We start from the raw sequence: 17,005 nt of genomic DNA, 5'->3' as shown, positions 1-17,005 counted from the left end.
TCCATTAATAGAAAGAACATTATTTCACCATAAGCTGGCCAGGACCAGATACTCCCCACAAGATCTCAGACAGAGGAGTGAAAGAATTATCAGTAGAGTGGTCAAGACTCCATTGCTAAAAAAAAGCATGTTCAAGCGCGTTTAAAGTTTGATCAACAATATTTAGACAAGCCTGTGAAATATTGGGAGAGTATAGTCTGGCCACTTGAGACCAAATTTGAACTCTGTGGAATGCACACCATGTTTGGAGGCCAAAAAGCACTGCATTTTATCCCAAAAACACTGTACCAACAGTGAAGTTTGAAGGTGGGAACATCAGGGTGTGGGGTTGATTTTAAGCATACGGCACCGGCAAACTTCATATCATTGAAGAAAGAATGGATAGAAAAATGTACCGAGACATTCTTGATAAAAATATGATGCCATTTACTAGGCTGATGAAGAAGGGTGCACATTTCAGCAAGACAATGATCACAAAAACCCAGCCAAGGAAACTCTCAATTGGTTTCACAGAAAGAAAATAAAACTCCTACAATGGCCCAGCCAATCACGTGACCTGAATCCCATAGAAACTTTGTGTACAACTAAATGACGTGTTGAATATATACATTAAAAACCAGTAAAAGTGGATTAAAAAGATGAAATACCTAAAGTGACTTATCTGATTCTCTAAAAGCACTGCAAGACGATCTTTAATCTCTTCAAAGCGATCTCGTTCCTCAGCTGTAACCGTCCCAATTCCATCAGGCCTGCAAAAACATAACTATTATTGAGCAACTGTTATTATAAAAGTTACCAGTTTTTAGAGTTTCAACCTCATTCTTACATGCTATATTTATATTTAAATTGTCGTTTCAGGAAAACTTGCAGCAGAATGTCTGTCTGCCTCTAGCACCTTCCTCCTCCATAGACTCTTAAGAGCGGTAGCTGTCATTAGTATCTAGTAATGTGAAAATAAATCTGAGCTGAAGACTCTTCCCTTGAGTTGATAATTCTGAGAATGAAGGATTAGTCCAAGATGAGAAAAAAAGCAGATTTCTCTAATAAGCTATTTTACAGATCTCCCGTTACTTATTATAATGTGTATTGCTGATTGTTACATTTTGGTTACTTGGAAATGTGTAATTACTTGATTACACTATAGCAATCGATCTGTGGAGGTCCAAGCAAGTGGAACCACCACTAACTAGCATTTACCACACATCCTATGAAAAAGTTATAAATGCTTTTGGGCGGAATACACCTTGAAAAACATAGAAAAAGCTGCTCTGTCAATTTACATTTATGTCAATCTACTTATTCACAATTTTAAAGATGTACACTATATATTACTATACTAGTTGGATCACACAGCACATTTTGTGGGACCATATGAAGTGTTTTTCACTGCAATTTTGCATTAAAAAAAGTGACGTCTCATCCACAACAAACGTGCTGTGTGATCCAACTAGTATCATCGTAGAAATGATAACCAGTACGACATTGATAATGCGAGAAGGCAGTAATCATGAAGTATATTAAGACGTGCAATGTGTACTCTTATATGGAACTAAAAATCTAATATTTTCGCAGGGGACTTCTTTAAAGGGGTTGTCCACTACTTTAACAACTCCTTCTCAATCCCTATCATCCCCACCCCACAGAAATAAGAACACCTAAACTCAACTCCGGTGCCAGTCTAGCAGTGTCTGCACGGACTTTCCCTGCAGTCCATCAGTGTTCGCCTGTCTCTCCCCTCCCTCAGACAAATCAGACATCCGGAGGAAGTGAAAGCGCTAACCAGTCAGTCAATCTGTCACATAACAATTTCTTTAGACACTCCAGCAACAAATTTCACTTAATTTTAAACTCATTGCCTAAGTGACAAATACCACGACCCAGCAAAACCAATCTTACTAGTATCTTGCTATGATTTAACTGTCATTCATCCATTATTACTTCCAAAATAAAGTAAATACAACAAAATATTCTTGAGCTGCACAAACCCTTTAACATTACCGATAATTCAGCATTACTAAAAGTGTGATCTGATCTAAATGATGAATATAAACAATCTAACCATTGTATTGTTCAAATCTTTTATTGAACAGGTTGAATGAAAATTCACAGTACACAGAGAAAACCTTTGGATAAAAGCGTCCTTTCACACAAAAACAATGAAAAAGCATGGACATTCTGTGTTCTTTCACCACACAAGCATTCCGCTAATACTTAAGGTGCTATACACTATAGTAACTTCCTTTACCTCATTTCCCACCATGGAACGTACCAGTCATTATCCCATGGCTTGTCAGCTCAATAGTCTTAAGGGGCATGTACACTGCACTACATCTGCTGTATTTTAACCCTTCTGAAGTCTGCATTGCATCTTCATGCCAGTATTGCTGTGCAACTGATTGGTATACACTTCCCATTCATCTACATTTTTTTTAGCCATGATGCTTTAAAGGTCATCACACTTACTTGACCAAGTTTTATTATCCATGTAGATCTGCTAGTCTGTTTTTTTTTTCTGCAGTTTTATTGTCTCCTGTTGTCTTAAGCTAGCTGATTGATTGCTAACGAATTAAATCGGTGTTAGATCTAAGCCCATACTTCCCAATATATTGAGACATAGTTAAGGGGCAGCATTTGTGCATATAGCATTTATGCATAGTTTTTCGAAGTCCCATTGGTTTTCAAAGTCCCGCCACAGTTAGACATGGCAGTTGGAGAGGGCAGGAGACAGGTAAGACAAGCAAGACAATTAAACAAACTTGCTGTCAGACCATCGGTTTTGCAAACAGTGTTCACCATTTGTATTTGTGCCATTTATATTCTGGCTGCTACAATCATCCACATTCATCGTTCTCCCACATACTCGGCACACTTCATCCATAGTAACCCCTCTCTCCTCTCCTATGTACAGCTGTCATGCTCTCTTCACAATGTTATAAAGCACAGACTCATTCACTCCCACCAAACACAAGAAACGCTCTCACAAATCACTCAACCATCTGCTCACTCTCTCTGGCTTCCTTCACTTAGTCGCAGGTGATATTTCTCCTAATCCAGGACCTTCTTGTAATAATAACACTAACTCTTTCCCTGCTACATTCAGAAACCCTGCTAATCTTATAAATATTCCCTGCATATCTTCTGTCTCATTCAACTGTGTCCTTTGGAACGTGCGGTCAGCATGTAATAAACTCTCCTACATCCATGATTTCTTCCTCTCAAATTCCCTTAACCTTCTGGCTCTCACTGAAACCTGGATCCAGCAGTTGGACACCACCGCCGCTGCTGCGCTCTCATATGGTGGCCTACACTTCTCTCATACCCCGAGACCTGACAACAGATCAGGTTGAGGTATTGGTCTGCTCCTTTCAACAAAATGTACTTTTCAGGTTATCCCACTAGTTCCCTCACTTATCTTCCCTTCTTTTGAGGCCCACACAGTCAGACTCTTCCGGCCCTTCACCCTGCGAGTGGTGTTTGTGCATCGCCCTCCGGGCCCCTCTCGCCCTCCCTGACCGCCGACCTCAGCGCTGATGATCTAACCAATTATTTAAAAGAAAAAATTGACCATATCCGACAGGAAATTTTCTCCCAATCCCCAAATGTTATTTATGCTCCTCCCTCCCACAGTGCATCTTGCTCACTTTCTGACTTCGAACCAGTCACGGAGGAAGTGACCAGGCCCCTTGCTTCCTCTGGCCCTACCACCTGCACCAGTGACCCTATTCCCTTACATCTCCTTAAGTCCCTTACTCCAGCTGTCACCACTCACCTAACTAAAATATTCAACCTCTCCCTCTCATCTGGTATCTTTCCCTCCTCTTTTAATCATGCCAGCATACATCCATTACTTAAAAAAAACATCCCTCGACCAGTACTGTGCGGCTAACTACAGACCTGTTTCCAATCTTCCCTTTATCTCTAAACTACTGGAACGCCTGGTCCACTCCTGTCTAATCCGCTATCTCTCAGATAATTCTCTTCTTGACCCTTTACAACCTGGTTTCTGCTCTTCACATTCTAGTGAAACCGCCCTCGCCAAAGTCTCTAATGATATACTAACAGCTAAATCTAATGGTCACTACTCCCTGCTGATTCTCCTAGATCTCTCTGCAGCATTTGACACTGTGGATCACCAGCTCTTGCTCATTATGCTTCACTCTATTGGCCTCAAGGACACTGTTCTATCCTGGTTCTCCTCCTACCTCTCTGACCGCTCCTTCACTGTGTCTTTTGCCGACTCCTCTTGTTCTCCCCTTCCTCTCCAACAGATACACCGATGCCTCATCCCTGTGCCAGTCATTGCACTGGTTGCCCATCCAATACAGAGTTCAATATAAACTTATCACTCTTACCCACAAAGCTCTCCATGATTCAGCACCACTCTACATCTGCTCCCTCATCTCAGTCTACCACCCTTCCCATGCCCTCCGTTCTGCTAAATGACTTAAAACTAAAATCCTCCCACTTCCGTCTCCAAGATTTGTCATGTGCTGAACCAATTCTATGGAATGCAATACCCAGGACAATTCGATTAATTCCCAATACTCATAGCTTTTAGCATGCCCTAAAAATTAATTTCTTTAGACTAGCCTATCACCTTAACACACTTGTCTAACTGTCCCAGTTTGGCCCATATCAAAATTTTCTTCAAAATCACGTTCATACCATCCATGCACTGATTAGCCTTTGTCTGTACTGAACACACACTGGCTGGTGACCAGTTCATGTAGTGCTAAGTACTTACCCTACTTAGTATATTATGGCTGTATTATACAATATTTGTACATTTTAGCGTTTGTGTCGTCGTCCCCCCCCCCCATTTCCTCATAGAATAAGCTTGGGAGCAGGGCCCTCACTCCTTTTAATATCTGAGTTATGCTTATGACGAGCCCCTGGGCCTGAGTCGCGCAGCGTTGCGCACGCGGGAGCCTACCCGGAGCCGGATCAGATGGGGGTAGTAGTCTCGTGGCGGTGACCCGGTCCGTGCCCAGGGAGTCAGACTAAGTGGCAGTCTATTAGCAGTAGATGGTGGATGACTACGCCACCCGTTGAATGCAGCTATGGAGCTGCCGCTGCAGGGCAGACCGCTGAGGCCGGTGGAAGGATGGTGCAGCGTGGATGGTATAACCCCCAACGGGAGGGGTATGGCCTCAGGGCAGCCGACGTGGATGATGGGGGTAGCAGGAACCACTCAGAGACGATGCGGTGTAGTTCAGGGTCTTTACTGGTGACAAAGATAGACCCTCCCGGAGTACTTGCTAGCAATCGGGGCCTGGTCAGTCCTTGAGCAGATGGGATCTCCCCTGGCCAGGCGGAGTTGTAGGCCTTCCCAACTAACTGTACTCCTCTGGCTACCTTGCTAGAGGCGGGTAAAAGTAGCCCACGTCCCTGAGTGTACCGTGTGGTGCTCACCCGTATGGCCGGTGACTCGGGGCCTTCTAATGGCTTCCGCTCCACGATGGCGGTGCTGGTCCCACGCGTGTGACCGTGCCTTCGGGTTTCTGGGCCAGAGGACCTGCAATCCCCTGCCGGTCGGTTTCTGCTGCTGGGTAGAGATTAGTCCCCACAGCCTCGGACTCCGGGTCCGGTGATACTTCTCAGTCAGGGCGAGCTCTGCAGCTGCCAGCCCCTGACTCCTTGTAGCACTGTTCCCACAGAGCTCCTGATGTTCTTTTCCTATATCTGCTTCTCTGTCTCTACTTCTTCTCTACTCACTAACCCTGCCTCAGCCCTAGGTTTATATAGGGGAAGTCCTTCCCCTCCCAGGACTGGGCAGGAGGTGTGGCATGCATAGGATCCCTGACCAAGAGACCTCCCACCTGCTCTCAGACATAACATTGCTGTTACTGTGGAAACCAGACCCCTGGGGTGCCACATTCTCCCCTAGTGAAATTTAGTACTCCGGGACTAAACATATTTTTAGAAAAACATAACCAGGTATAAACAATAATAATACAATAAGAAAAACACATAAAGATGGTTACGGCGTGTCCGCAACCGGGTGCAGTTTTGAAGAAAAGCAAGGTGTCCATTTCACCAAAACAGGGAGACGTAACCAGGTAGGGGTCTGTCCTGCCCCGAGTCCTTAACAGTCTTTAGTCCATTCCTAGGTTACGCTCCAACCAATTGTACAAGGATTCCCGGTAAATCCACCAAGGACTCCTAAAAATAACTAGAAACACATAATTATTTACAAGTAACAGACAGGTGACCACAAATAAAACAATTTAAACACTTCAAATCCTCCAACGTGCGGGTAACTGGCCTCTAGTGGCCCTAGTGGACCTACGGAGCTGACTGTCTGGCCCTGAACTACAGGGTGTAGGAGCTGTCAAGGGTAAACTGGGCAGCTGTCTACGGGCTCTTTGGCTCACTAGGGGTACGGCAGGCTCACTATGAGCAGAGGGTTGATCCTCCTGTTCTGCTTGTGTGGAGTCTGCTGCCTCCTGGACCGGCTGCTCTTCCAGCTCTACCTGTTGCTCCGTAGGCACTTGGGATGCTGGTTGGAGGAACGTGAGGACGGGTACCACAACTGCACCATTGACTTGAGTCCAGGACCGAGGGAAGTCTCCGAGCACAGTACTAACCATATCTTCCCTTTCCTCTACGGGTCGAGGGTCTTCTTGCTCTCCTTCTGGGTTCCGTAGCTGTTCGGGACACTTCTTCAGGTGATCCCGGGATACAATGGCTGTGGTTTCCCCTCCGTCTTTACTGATGGTACAAACCTTTGGGTTGTCGTGGCTTGAGGGCAGTACGGTGTACGGGTCCTTCTCCCACTGGTCGTCCAACTTGTGGAGCCGTCTCTTCCTCTTCAAGACCTGCTCTCCGGGTACCAGGGGAACAGCGGGAGCATACTGGTTGTAAGTTTTCTCTTGTCTTTCCCTAGCGAGACAGAGACTTCGCTCCACGCTCTCCTGTACTTTCCGGTACTGCTGCTGCCTCTCTGTGTCCCAGTCTGCTTCCGGTGAAGTGTCCTCGGGTGTCAGGACTCCCATCTCCAGGTCAACAGGTAGCTTACCAGGCCTTGCCCTCATTAGGTAAGCCGGGGTACAGTTGGTGGAACCTACAGGGATGTAGTTGTATAGGTCCACCAGGTCGGGCAGCTTCTCAGGCCACAGACTGCGTTCTTCCAGGGGCAACGTGTTCAGAAGATCCATTACCACCTGGTTCATTTTCTCACAAAGTCCATTAGTTTGCGGATGATAGGGTGTCGTCCTTATCTTCCGGCAGCCATACAGATTGCAGAATTCCTGGAAGACCTCCGCTTCAAAGGCAGGTCCCTGGTCCGTCAGCACTTGGTCCGGGTACCCGTGTGGACGGCAGAAGTGCTGCTGGAAGGCTCTAGCTGCTGTTTGAGCTGTTAAGTCCTTAACGGGGACGACAACCAAGAACCGGGAGTAATGATCCACAATGGTTAACGCGTAGACGTAGCCACTTCTGCTTGGGGTCAGTTTTACATGATCCAAGGCTACCAGTTCCAACGGCTGCTTGGTGACGATGGACTGAAGGGGGGTCTTCTGGCTGGCACGGTCCTTCCTTCTTAGGTTGCACGGGCCACAGTCTCTGCACCACCTCTCGATGGTTCCCCTCATGCCTACCCAGTGGAACCGCCCGCGCAGCAGGAACTCCAGCTTCTTCCATCCGAAGTGTCCAGCCCCGTCGTGGTATGCCTCCATCACCATGGCTGCGTCTCTTCGTGGCACCACTACTTGCCAGATTAGTTCATGCGTCCGGGAGTTAACCATTCTGCGGCACAACTTCCCCTTGTAAAGGAACAGTCGACTCTTCTCAGCCCACAGTTGTTTGGCTTCCTCCGGAGCGTCTGGGTCAAGGCAAGCCTCTGGCCGAGTCAGCATCTCCTTCACCAGTCGGACGGCAGGGTCACTGTCTTGCGTTTCCTCCCAGTTGTAGTGAGGCAAGGGGTTAAACGTAGCGGCTTGCTTACTCTTTACCCGATGGGAATACTGGATAGTCCCATGACGGTGGAACGCGGGGAGTTCAACTTCTTCCAGTCCCTCTGGATCTTCTCCTACGTCCGGTAGGTTTGGCATCCTGGACAGGGCGTCCGCGTTGGTATTGGAGCGTCCTGCCCGGTATTTGATTGTGAACTCGTAGTTGGACAGACGGGCCATCCATCTCTGCTCTAGGGCACCGAGTCTTGCCGTGTCCAGGTGTGTCAACGGGTTGTTATCCGTGTACACGATGAACCGGGAAGAAGCGAGGTAGTGCTTAAAGCGTTCGGTGACTGCCCACACCACTGCCAGGAACTCTAGCTTAAATGAGCTGTAATTCTCAGGGTTTCTCTCGGTGGGTCGCAGTTTTCGGCTGGCGTAAGCGATTACTCGTTCTTTCCCCTGCTGGATCTGGGACAGCACGGCTCCTAGCCCGATGTTACTTGCGTCGGTGTAGAGGATAAAGGGCTGGCTGTAATCAGGGTACGCCAGGATTTCATCCCCCGTGAGGGCCATCTTCAGCTGGCGGAAGGACTCTTCTTCTAACTTCTCCCATCTGAAGGGTGGCTTCTGGTTCTTGGCCTTCCGGGACTGGCCTATCAGGAGGTCCTGCATAGGAGCTGCCTTTTTGGTGAAACCGGGGATGAATCTGCGGTAATAGCCTACCAACCCGAGGAACTGCCGCACTTCTTTTACACTGGAGGGACTTGGCCATTTCTTAATTGCGGTGATCTTATCGGGGTCGGGAGCCACTCCGTCAGTGCTCACCACGTGTCCCAGGTACTGCACCTTTGGTTTCAGGAGGTGGCACTTGGAGGGTTTCACCTTTAGGCCGTAGCTTGCCAGAGCTTCGAACACTTCCGCCAGGTGTTTCAGGTGGTCCTCATACGTCTTGGAATATACGATGACATCGTCCAGGTACAACAAGACCGTCTCGAAGTTTCTGTGGCCCAGACAGCACTCCATTAATCGTTGGAAGGTTCCTGGTGCGTTGCAGAGTCCGAACGGCATGCAGGTAAACTCGCTAAGTCCCATCGGGGTGGTGAATGCGGTCTTCTCCCGGTCCGCCTCTGCTACAGGAACCTGCCAGTACCCACTAGTGAGATCCAAGGTAGAGAAGAAGTTAGCAGATCTTAAAGCAGCCAAAGACTCCTCTATCCTTGGTAAGGGGTACGCATCCTTGTGTGTGATACGGTTGATTTTCCGGTAATCTACACACATCCTCATGGTGTTGTCTTTCTTTTTGACTAAGACTAGTGGAGCTGCCCAGGGGCTACAGCTATCCCTGATCACCCCAGCCTCCTTCATGTCTCTAAGCATCCCCTTGGCGTGTTGGTAGTGTGCAGGGGGTACGGGTCGATACCTCTCTTTTATGGGAGGATGGTCTCCCGTGGGGATGTGGTGTTCTACCCCCTTGACTCGCCCGAAGTCTAACGGGTGTTTACTAAACACTCTCTCGTACTCTTGAACCACCCGATAGACTCCCTGTTTCTGGTGTGAGGGAGTGGAGTCAGTACCCAAATGTAGTTGCTGACACCAGTCCTCCATCGTTTTCTTAGAGCCGTTACCTTCCTCCGGGGAAGATGGAGGCAAGGGTTCTACGGACTGTATGGAATCTTGATTGATGGTATACAATTTGGCTAGCGTGGCATACCGGGGCAGGTACACTTCCCTCTTTCCGATATTTATTATGCGAACGGGCACCCTCCCATGGCGTACATTGACCACCCCCCGTGCTGTCAAAATGGTGGGCCTACTATCTGAGTAAACTGGTTCTACCATTGCCTGGTAATCTCTACCTCTCAGACCAATAGCTGCCCGGCACCAAATCATCATTTCACTTTTTGGGGGCATGGCAATAGGGAAAGGGTCACACATTCGCACGCTACCAATCTCACCACCGGAGAGTTCTAGCTGTTGCCGTCGCATCAGTGCCCGGATCTCTTTCTGGAGCACTCGCTGCTGGCCGGAGCTGGCGTTCTTGGCAACCTGCTGTAAAAGGAAAATCACCTCTGCAAGACAATTTTCAATTACATTAGTTCCTAGAGTTATCTTTGGGTGACTCTCGTGTTTGTCAATGTCTACAATGATGAGTCCCTGTGCCGCCAATTCGACTCTACCGATTTTAATGGTCACCTCTTTAAATCCAATCTGTGGCACGGGCTGACCATTGCTGGCGATGATACTCAAGTCGTCGTCAGGGTAGCGGGTGATATCCGAGTCATTCCAGTACTGCTTGAAGAGCACGTACGGGATGGTGGTGGCCTGTGACCCGGTGTCCAGCAGGGCACTCATAGGAATGCCATCCAGTACCACGGGTAAGACCGGACGTCCTCCCACATATTTGTCGCGCCAGTTCGATGGGCCTGGTGATCTTTTTCCTGGGGGTTGGCCCTCTACCCCAGGTTGTGCCAGTTTAAAGGACAGTACCTTGCCATATGTCCGGGTTGATTGCAGCGGCGGCAGATGGGTCGTCCGTCCTCGTTGTATCGGTCGCTGGGTCTTCCTCTGGCCGGTGGGGTCCTCCTTGGTCGACGCCACGGGATGTCCTCCGGTCCGGATGCCAGCTGGATCTTCCCTGGAGTGGAAACCTGTAAAGACTGCACAGTTCGGGTTAGCGCAGCAACGCTTTTAGCTAGCTCTTGGACCTGATGGTGCAGGTCTGGAGCCGGGTCATTGTTCAAAGCCTGCGCATCAGCTCCCACAGGCCCTGCCGACAAGGGCGCCGCCTCCTGGTGGTAAGTGGTAGTGGGGCGTCTGTGGGTCACAACGCCACCGGGTGCCGGTTCTCGAAGCACCCGGATGGCTCTGTCCTTGAACTGTGCAAATCCCAGATGAGGGTCCTGTAAGGCCATTGCCCGCAACTGGGTTCGGTGGGCATTGCAATATAAACCCTCTATAAATTGTTCAGTCAACAGCCTGTCCTCGTCTCCCACGCCGTCAGGGTCGGTCTGCTTAATGGCTCTCAGGGCCTCTTGTAGGTTCAGGGCATAGTCCCTTATACTCTCATGTGCCCGCTGTTTGCACCCGTAGAATCTAAGCTTGATCTTGGCTGAGGTGCGGGTATCAAAGGTGTCCCTCAGCCGGGTTAGTATCCCCGCGACAGTCCTCCCCCCAGGTGGCCAGGACTTTACCTCCCTTTGGGCTGCCCCGGTTAGTTGGGCCACCAGGATGCTCACTTTTTGCTCCTCTGTGAGGGGGTACACCTGGAAGAGGCTATCCAGCTTTTCTCTAAAGTCATGCAGGGTATGGGACTCCCCTGAGTACTGGGGTAGCCAGGCTGCCCCCGGGATATAGGGCATGGTGAAAGGCATGACCGCAACAGCGGTGGCGCTGGCGGGGGTTGAAGCGGTGAAGCTCTCCTCCGTATCCGACATCCTTCTCCCCCCTAGTGGACCGTGGCCTACCTTGCGATGATCCTCTTCCGTAGGCCGCGGCTCCGCAGTGGATCGTCAGGGTTGAGGACCTTCCGTCGCGCTCCTGTGACGTCGGCGTCTGCTGGGCTCCTTCCAGGACCTTACGCAACGTCCGGACGTGAGGCGGGGCTTCAGTTCTCGCGCGCTTTCGGAGTCCACGCCCCTCTTCTTCCCGCGCGGCGTCCTCAAGATGGCGGCCAACGGCGGGAAAACTCCACGGATGGCGGGAAGAAGGCCGAAGATGGCGCCGGATGGCGGGAAAACCTCACGGATGGCGGGAAGAAGGCTGAAGATGGCGCCGGATGGCGGGAAAACTTCACGGATGGTAAGTTTCAAAAGTCTCTTTTTCAGGCACGCAGTACCCGGTGGTTGCGGGCACGAAATCCTGCCGACTACGCCAAAAGTTGACGCGCCCCTGGGCCTGAGTCGCGCAGCGTTGCGCACGCGGGAGCCTACCCGGAGCCGGATCAGATGGGGGTAGTAGTCTCGTGGCGGTGACCCGGTCCGTGCCCAGGGAGTCAGACTAAGTGGCAGTCTATTAGCAGTAGATGGTGGATGACTACGCCACCCGTTGAATGCAGCTATGGAGCTGCCGCTGCAGGGCAGACCGCTGAGGCCGGTGGAAGGATGGTGCAGCGTGGATGGTATAACCCACAACGGGAGGGGTATGGCCTCAGGGCAGCCGACGTGGATGATGGGGGTAGCAGGAAACACTCAGACGATGCGGTGTAGTTCAGGGTCTTTACTGGTGACAAAGATAGACCCTCCCGGAGTACTTGCTAGCAATCGGGGCCTGGTCAGTCCTTGAGCAGATGGGATCTCCCCTGGCCAGGCGGAGTTGTAGGCCTTCCCAACTAACTGTACTCTTCTGGCTACCTTGCTAGAGGCGGGTAAAAGTAGCCCACGTCCCTGAGTGTACCGTGTGGTGCTCACCCGTATGGCCGGTGACTCGGGGCCTTCTAATGGCTTCCGCTCCACGATGGTGGTGCTGGTCCCACGCGTGTGACCGTGCCTTCGGGTTTCTGGGCCAGAGGACCTGCAATCCCCTGCCGGTCGGTTTCTGCTGCTGGGTAGAGATTAGTCCCCACAGCCTCGGACTCCGGGTCCGGTGATACTTCTCAGTCAGGGCGAGCTCTGCAGCTGCCAGCCCCTGACTCCTTGTAGCACTGTTCCCACAGAGCTCCTGATGTTCTTTTCCTATATCTGCTTCTCTGTCTCTACTTCTTCTCTACTCACTAACCCTGCCTCAGCCCTAGGTTTATATAGGGGAAGTCCTTCCCCTCCCAGGACTGGGCAGGAGGTGTGGCATGCATAGGATCCCTGACCAAGAGACCTCCCACCTGCTCTCAGACATAACATTGCTGTTACTGTGGAAACCAGACCCCTGGGGTGCCACACTTACTTGGTAATGTCTTTTTGTCTGTTGAAGCCCACCCCCCCAAAATTATAAAGTGCTGCGGAATATGTTGGCGCTATAAAAATAAAAATTATTATTACAGCAAGAAAGTAGTGAAGGAGTGTTGTTAAGAAAGCTTGTTTTACGATAATCTTGTCACAGGCTGCCAATCACCTGATGAATGAGCAAAACACTTGTTCATCGGGTAAAATGATCTTTTTTGCAGCACAAAAGATCATCGTTCTCTACTGCACATCTTCTTTTGTAAACAGGACTCGCACCTAAGAGAACAATGGCAGCCTATGCACACTGAGCGATCCAGTAAAAATCGAGCAATCCCATCATTTATTTTGGTCTGCCTGTGTAACCGGGCATTTAAACGACCGCTGGTCATCGGTCATATCATGCCGCTGGTTGATCCATGTAAATGGACCTTTACTGACAGGAAAGCGTGAGCAGGGAGACAAACACCCCCCTCAACTCCCTGTAATCAGTATGAACACCCTAGTTGGGAGAAACATTTTAATGTAAATATGAAAATTATCAATGTATAAAAATTACAGCACAGTGTCAGACATGGACCATACGTACAATGAGGAATCTGTCTTTAAAGTTAGAAAAAGTACATAAATTTGATGTGATACAAGATGAACAGTATCTGTTTTTTAAATGACACCTTGCCTCGCCACGTTAAAAGATGTAACAAGGCTATGTGTGTTGATATTTAATTGTCTGCCTAGGTTGTCAGAAAAGATTGTGTATATGAATAAAAAGTAAATATTGCTGTCATATTTAAAGTTACTTGGGCTTTTCAAAGCTATGACAGAGAAGAGCCAGAGGAACAAGTAATGACAAGTGAGAAGGAAGACACAGGGGAATGTCACATCACACAAGCAAGGTAATGTCTGATTTGTTGTATGGGAAGGTAAGGCAATGCCACTCACTTCTTTTCCGCTGCACATCTGAATCATCATTATGTCATGACTACCATCATTTACTAAGTTTACTCTATATAAGATTCATGTAAATAATTTAATAGAATATATGCTTGAATATATTGGCCATATAGCGACTGCTGTTTTATTCATCAAACTATATGTAAAGGCTTCAGAACATGAGGAAATATAACCACAACAAAATGTGTAAGGGAGCTGCATACGGTCTCTGGAAACAAAAATGTGAATATTGGATTTCAACCTGACCAAATATACTTTTCTCAATAAGATAGGAGCTCTGACCGAGGTGGCTCCCAAGGGTATCAAGTGTTATGGTATACTTGGGGAACTCTGCTACTTGCTTAAAAAAAAAAACAACTTACTTTAAAAGGGCTTTCCTATAAACAAAGCACATTTTAATCAATAGATCTTGGAAAAATAATATGTTCCACAATTGGATGTGTTACATTTTTTTTTTTTTTTTTCGGTGCTGAGATTATCTTATAAATGTGCCCCTGCTATGTACTGTTATCTGTGGTGTCCAACCATGCAGAGCTGTTCCGGTTCATGGTCAGCAAAGACAATGCTCCTGGGGAGGAAGCACAAGTCACTCATGATAAGTGAGTTTACAGACTTAACTGTAGAAGGTCGCAGCTGCTTTCTCAGGTAATACATTCCCTTGCCTGTTTTATCACAGGAGCAACTATTACTGCGTGTCTTCAGCCCTCTAAGCTGATCACAAATCAATTCAGTGTCAAAACAGCTACAGTGACTGTTGAGTTTATAGGTCACTGACTTGAATTATGACGAGCTCACAGGACTGGTGATGTGGCAGAAATACTGACTCCTATGATAAAACAGAAAGTCAGGGAAATGTGTTCCCTCACACAAAAACACCTGTGAGCCCCCTGCTGTTTCATATATATAATCGCTTATCATAAGTGGCTCATGCTTTCCATCCTGGCCAGGAGATGTGGTATGTGCAGACCATGAACAGGAGAAGCTCTGCATTGTCGGAAACAGCAAATAATATATAGCAGGGGCATATTTTAGAAGATTATCTCAGCGCAGAATTTTTTTTTAACACATTCATCTGTGGAACTTATGATTCAAACATCTATTAATTAAAATGTATTTTGTTTGTGGGACAACCCCTTTAAGCACTATGGGGTACTTTGAGTAGACACCATGTTTAGCTACCTAAGGTGTATAGACAGTTACACAAAGTTATACAATTAGCAAAAGAGCCACATTGTAAGTATAATACCAATAGTACTGAATCATTTTTGGTTTATCTATTTTTGACTGGACATAATGAGGCTTGATTTTTTTTTTTTTTTTTTTTTTTTTTAAGAAAAATGTAAACTAGGAAGAAATGAACAATAAAAAAGCCAGCTAAGCAGGAGCTCCGTAGTAAAGAGAACTCAAGTATTCTAAAATTAGATCAATTAACTATCAATGAGAGAGCGCAAAGAGCCACATTTCCTCAATTTTACATATGCTACTTACTTAGGTCATAATAGTAATCATTATCATTTTAGTAGGTTAATTGGAAACATTTTCCATTTCATTTTTCTTCATTACTTAATTATGAATACAAATTGTAGTAAATGAAGACAGATTTTTCACAAGTCAAGACTGTGTGCAAAGGAAATGAAAGCAACCAAAATTGCATTTCTAAAGAAAAATACTTAAACCACAAAGCTAATTGCTTTGTAGCAAGAGATAAGCTACCCGCAAACAGTGAAAACTAAGAGGAGGCAATTGTGTCACCATATTCCACAAAGAGGTGTAAAAGTACTGCCAAGAATGCTCATGCCATAGTAGAGGACATCATCTACTCAAAGATTTACCTTTACGTAGTGCACATGAGTGCGGTGCAGGTACCCTACTGTGAATATTAGATAGTAAATTCCACCATCTAACATCACAGACGGGGTGCTGATCTAAAAGACGAGGTGGAGACACATTAGTATGTATGGAAGGTTGCCACTGGAAGCACTAGTTGTTTGCTTGTGTTTTTCTCTCTCCTACTGATTTGTTGGCTTACGAGCCTGCTGTGTGGCTTCAGCAAAGGTCAACCTAGAGTGTATTTGTATTTCCACTTAGGCTGTGTTCACATATTAGGCACTAAACTCTACATGGAGATATGGAGATATTCTTCATACACACAGATCCTATGCATGTTTTTTTTTCTTTATAGCAGACTCTGGATTCATGGAACTTTACTATGTACAGTACAGACCAAAAGTTTGGACACACCTTCCCATTTAAAGATTTTTCTGTATTTTCATGACTATGAAAATTGTACATTCACACTGAAGGCATCAAAACAATGAATTAACACATGTGGAATTATATACTTAACAAAAAAGTGTGAAACAACTGAAAATATGTCTTATATTCTAGGTTCTTCAAAGTAGCCACCTTTTGCTTTGATGACTGCTTTGCATACTCTTGGCATTCTCTTGATGAGCTTCAAGAGGCAGTCACCGGAAATGGTCTTCCAACAATCTTGAAGGAGTTCCCAGAGATGCTTAGCAGTTGTTGGCCCTTTTGCCTTCACTCTGCGGTCCAGGTCATCTTAAACCATCTCGATTGGGTTCAGGTCTGGTGACTGTGGAGGCCAGGTCATCTGGCGTAGCACCCCATCACACTCCTTCTTGGTCAAATAGCCCTTACACAGCCTGGAGGTGTGTTTGGGGTCATTGTCCTGTTGAAAAATAAATGATGGTCCAACTAAACGCAAACTGGATGGAATAGCATGCCGCTGCAAGATGCTGTGGTAGCCATGCTGGTTCAGTATGCCTTCAATTTTGAATAAATCCCCAACAGTGTTACCAGCAAAGCACCCCCACACCATCACACCTCCTCCTCCATGCTTCACGGTGGAAACCAGGCATGTAGAGTCCATCCGTTCACCTTTTCTGCGTCGCACAAAGACACGGTGGTTGGAACCAAAGATCTCAAATTTGGACTCGTCAGACCAAAGCACAGATTTCCACTGGTCTAATGTCCATTCCTTGTGTTCTTTAGCCCAAACAAGTCTCTTCTGCTTGTTGCCTGTCCTTATCAGTGGTTTCCTAGCAGCTATTTTACCATGAAGGCTTGCTGCACAAAGTCTCCTCTTAACAGCTGTTGTAGAGATGTGTCTGCTACTAGAACTCTGTGTGGCATTGACCTGGTCTCTAATCTGAGCTGCTGTTAACCTGCGATTTCTGAGGCTGGTGACTCGGATAAACTTATCCTCAGAAGCAGAGGTGACTCTTGGTCTTCCTTTCCTTGGGCGGTCCTCATGTGAGCCAG

At 47.4% G+C, this 17,005-nt stretch overlaps 1 protein-coding gene across 10 annotated transcripts in view; it reads right to left on the bottom strand.

Annotated features, from left to right (window-relative positions):
* The window catches only part of CADPS2 (calcium dependent secretion activator 2), a 566,401-nt gene that overhangs the window by 346,491 nt on the left and 202,905 nt on the right, over positions 1-17,005 (bottom strand). For all 10 annotated transcript variants that reach the window (XM_073652053.1, XM_073652046.1, XM_073652044.1 and 7 more), the window contains exon 14: positions 648-749. In XM_073652053.1, coding sequence (XP_073508154.1) covers positions 648-749 — 102 coding nt within the window. The remainder of the gene's footprint in view (positions 1-647; positions 750-17,005) is intronic.

The sequence above is a fragment of the Phyllobates terribilis genome, unplaced genomic scaffold (genome assembly GCF_046119375.1).
Source record: "Phyllobates terribilis strain yellow unplaced genomic scaffold, ASM4611937v1 Scaffold_11__3_contigs__length_659146591, whole genome shotgun sequence".
NCBI classification, from domain to species: domain Eukaryota; kingdom Metazoa; phylum Chordata; class Amphibia; order Anura; family Dendrobatidae; genus Phyllobates; species Phyllobates terribilis.
Note: the sequence above shows the minus strand (reverse complement) of the source record. Positions and strands in the feature narration are given on the sequence as shown.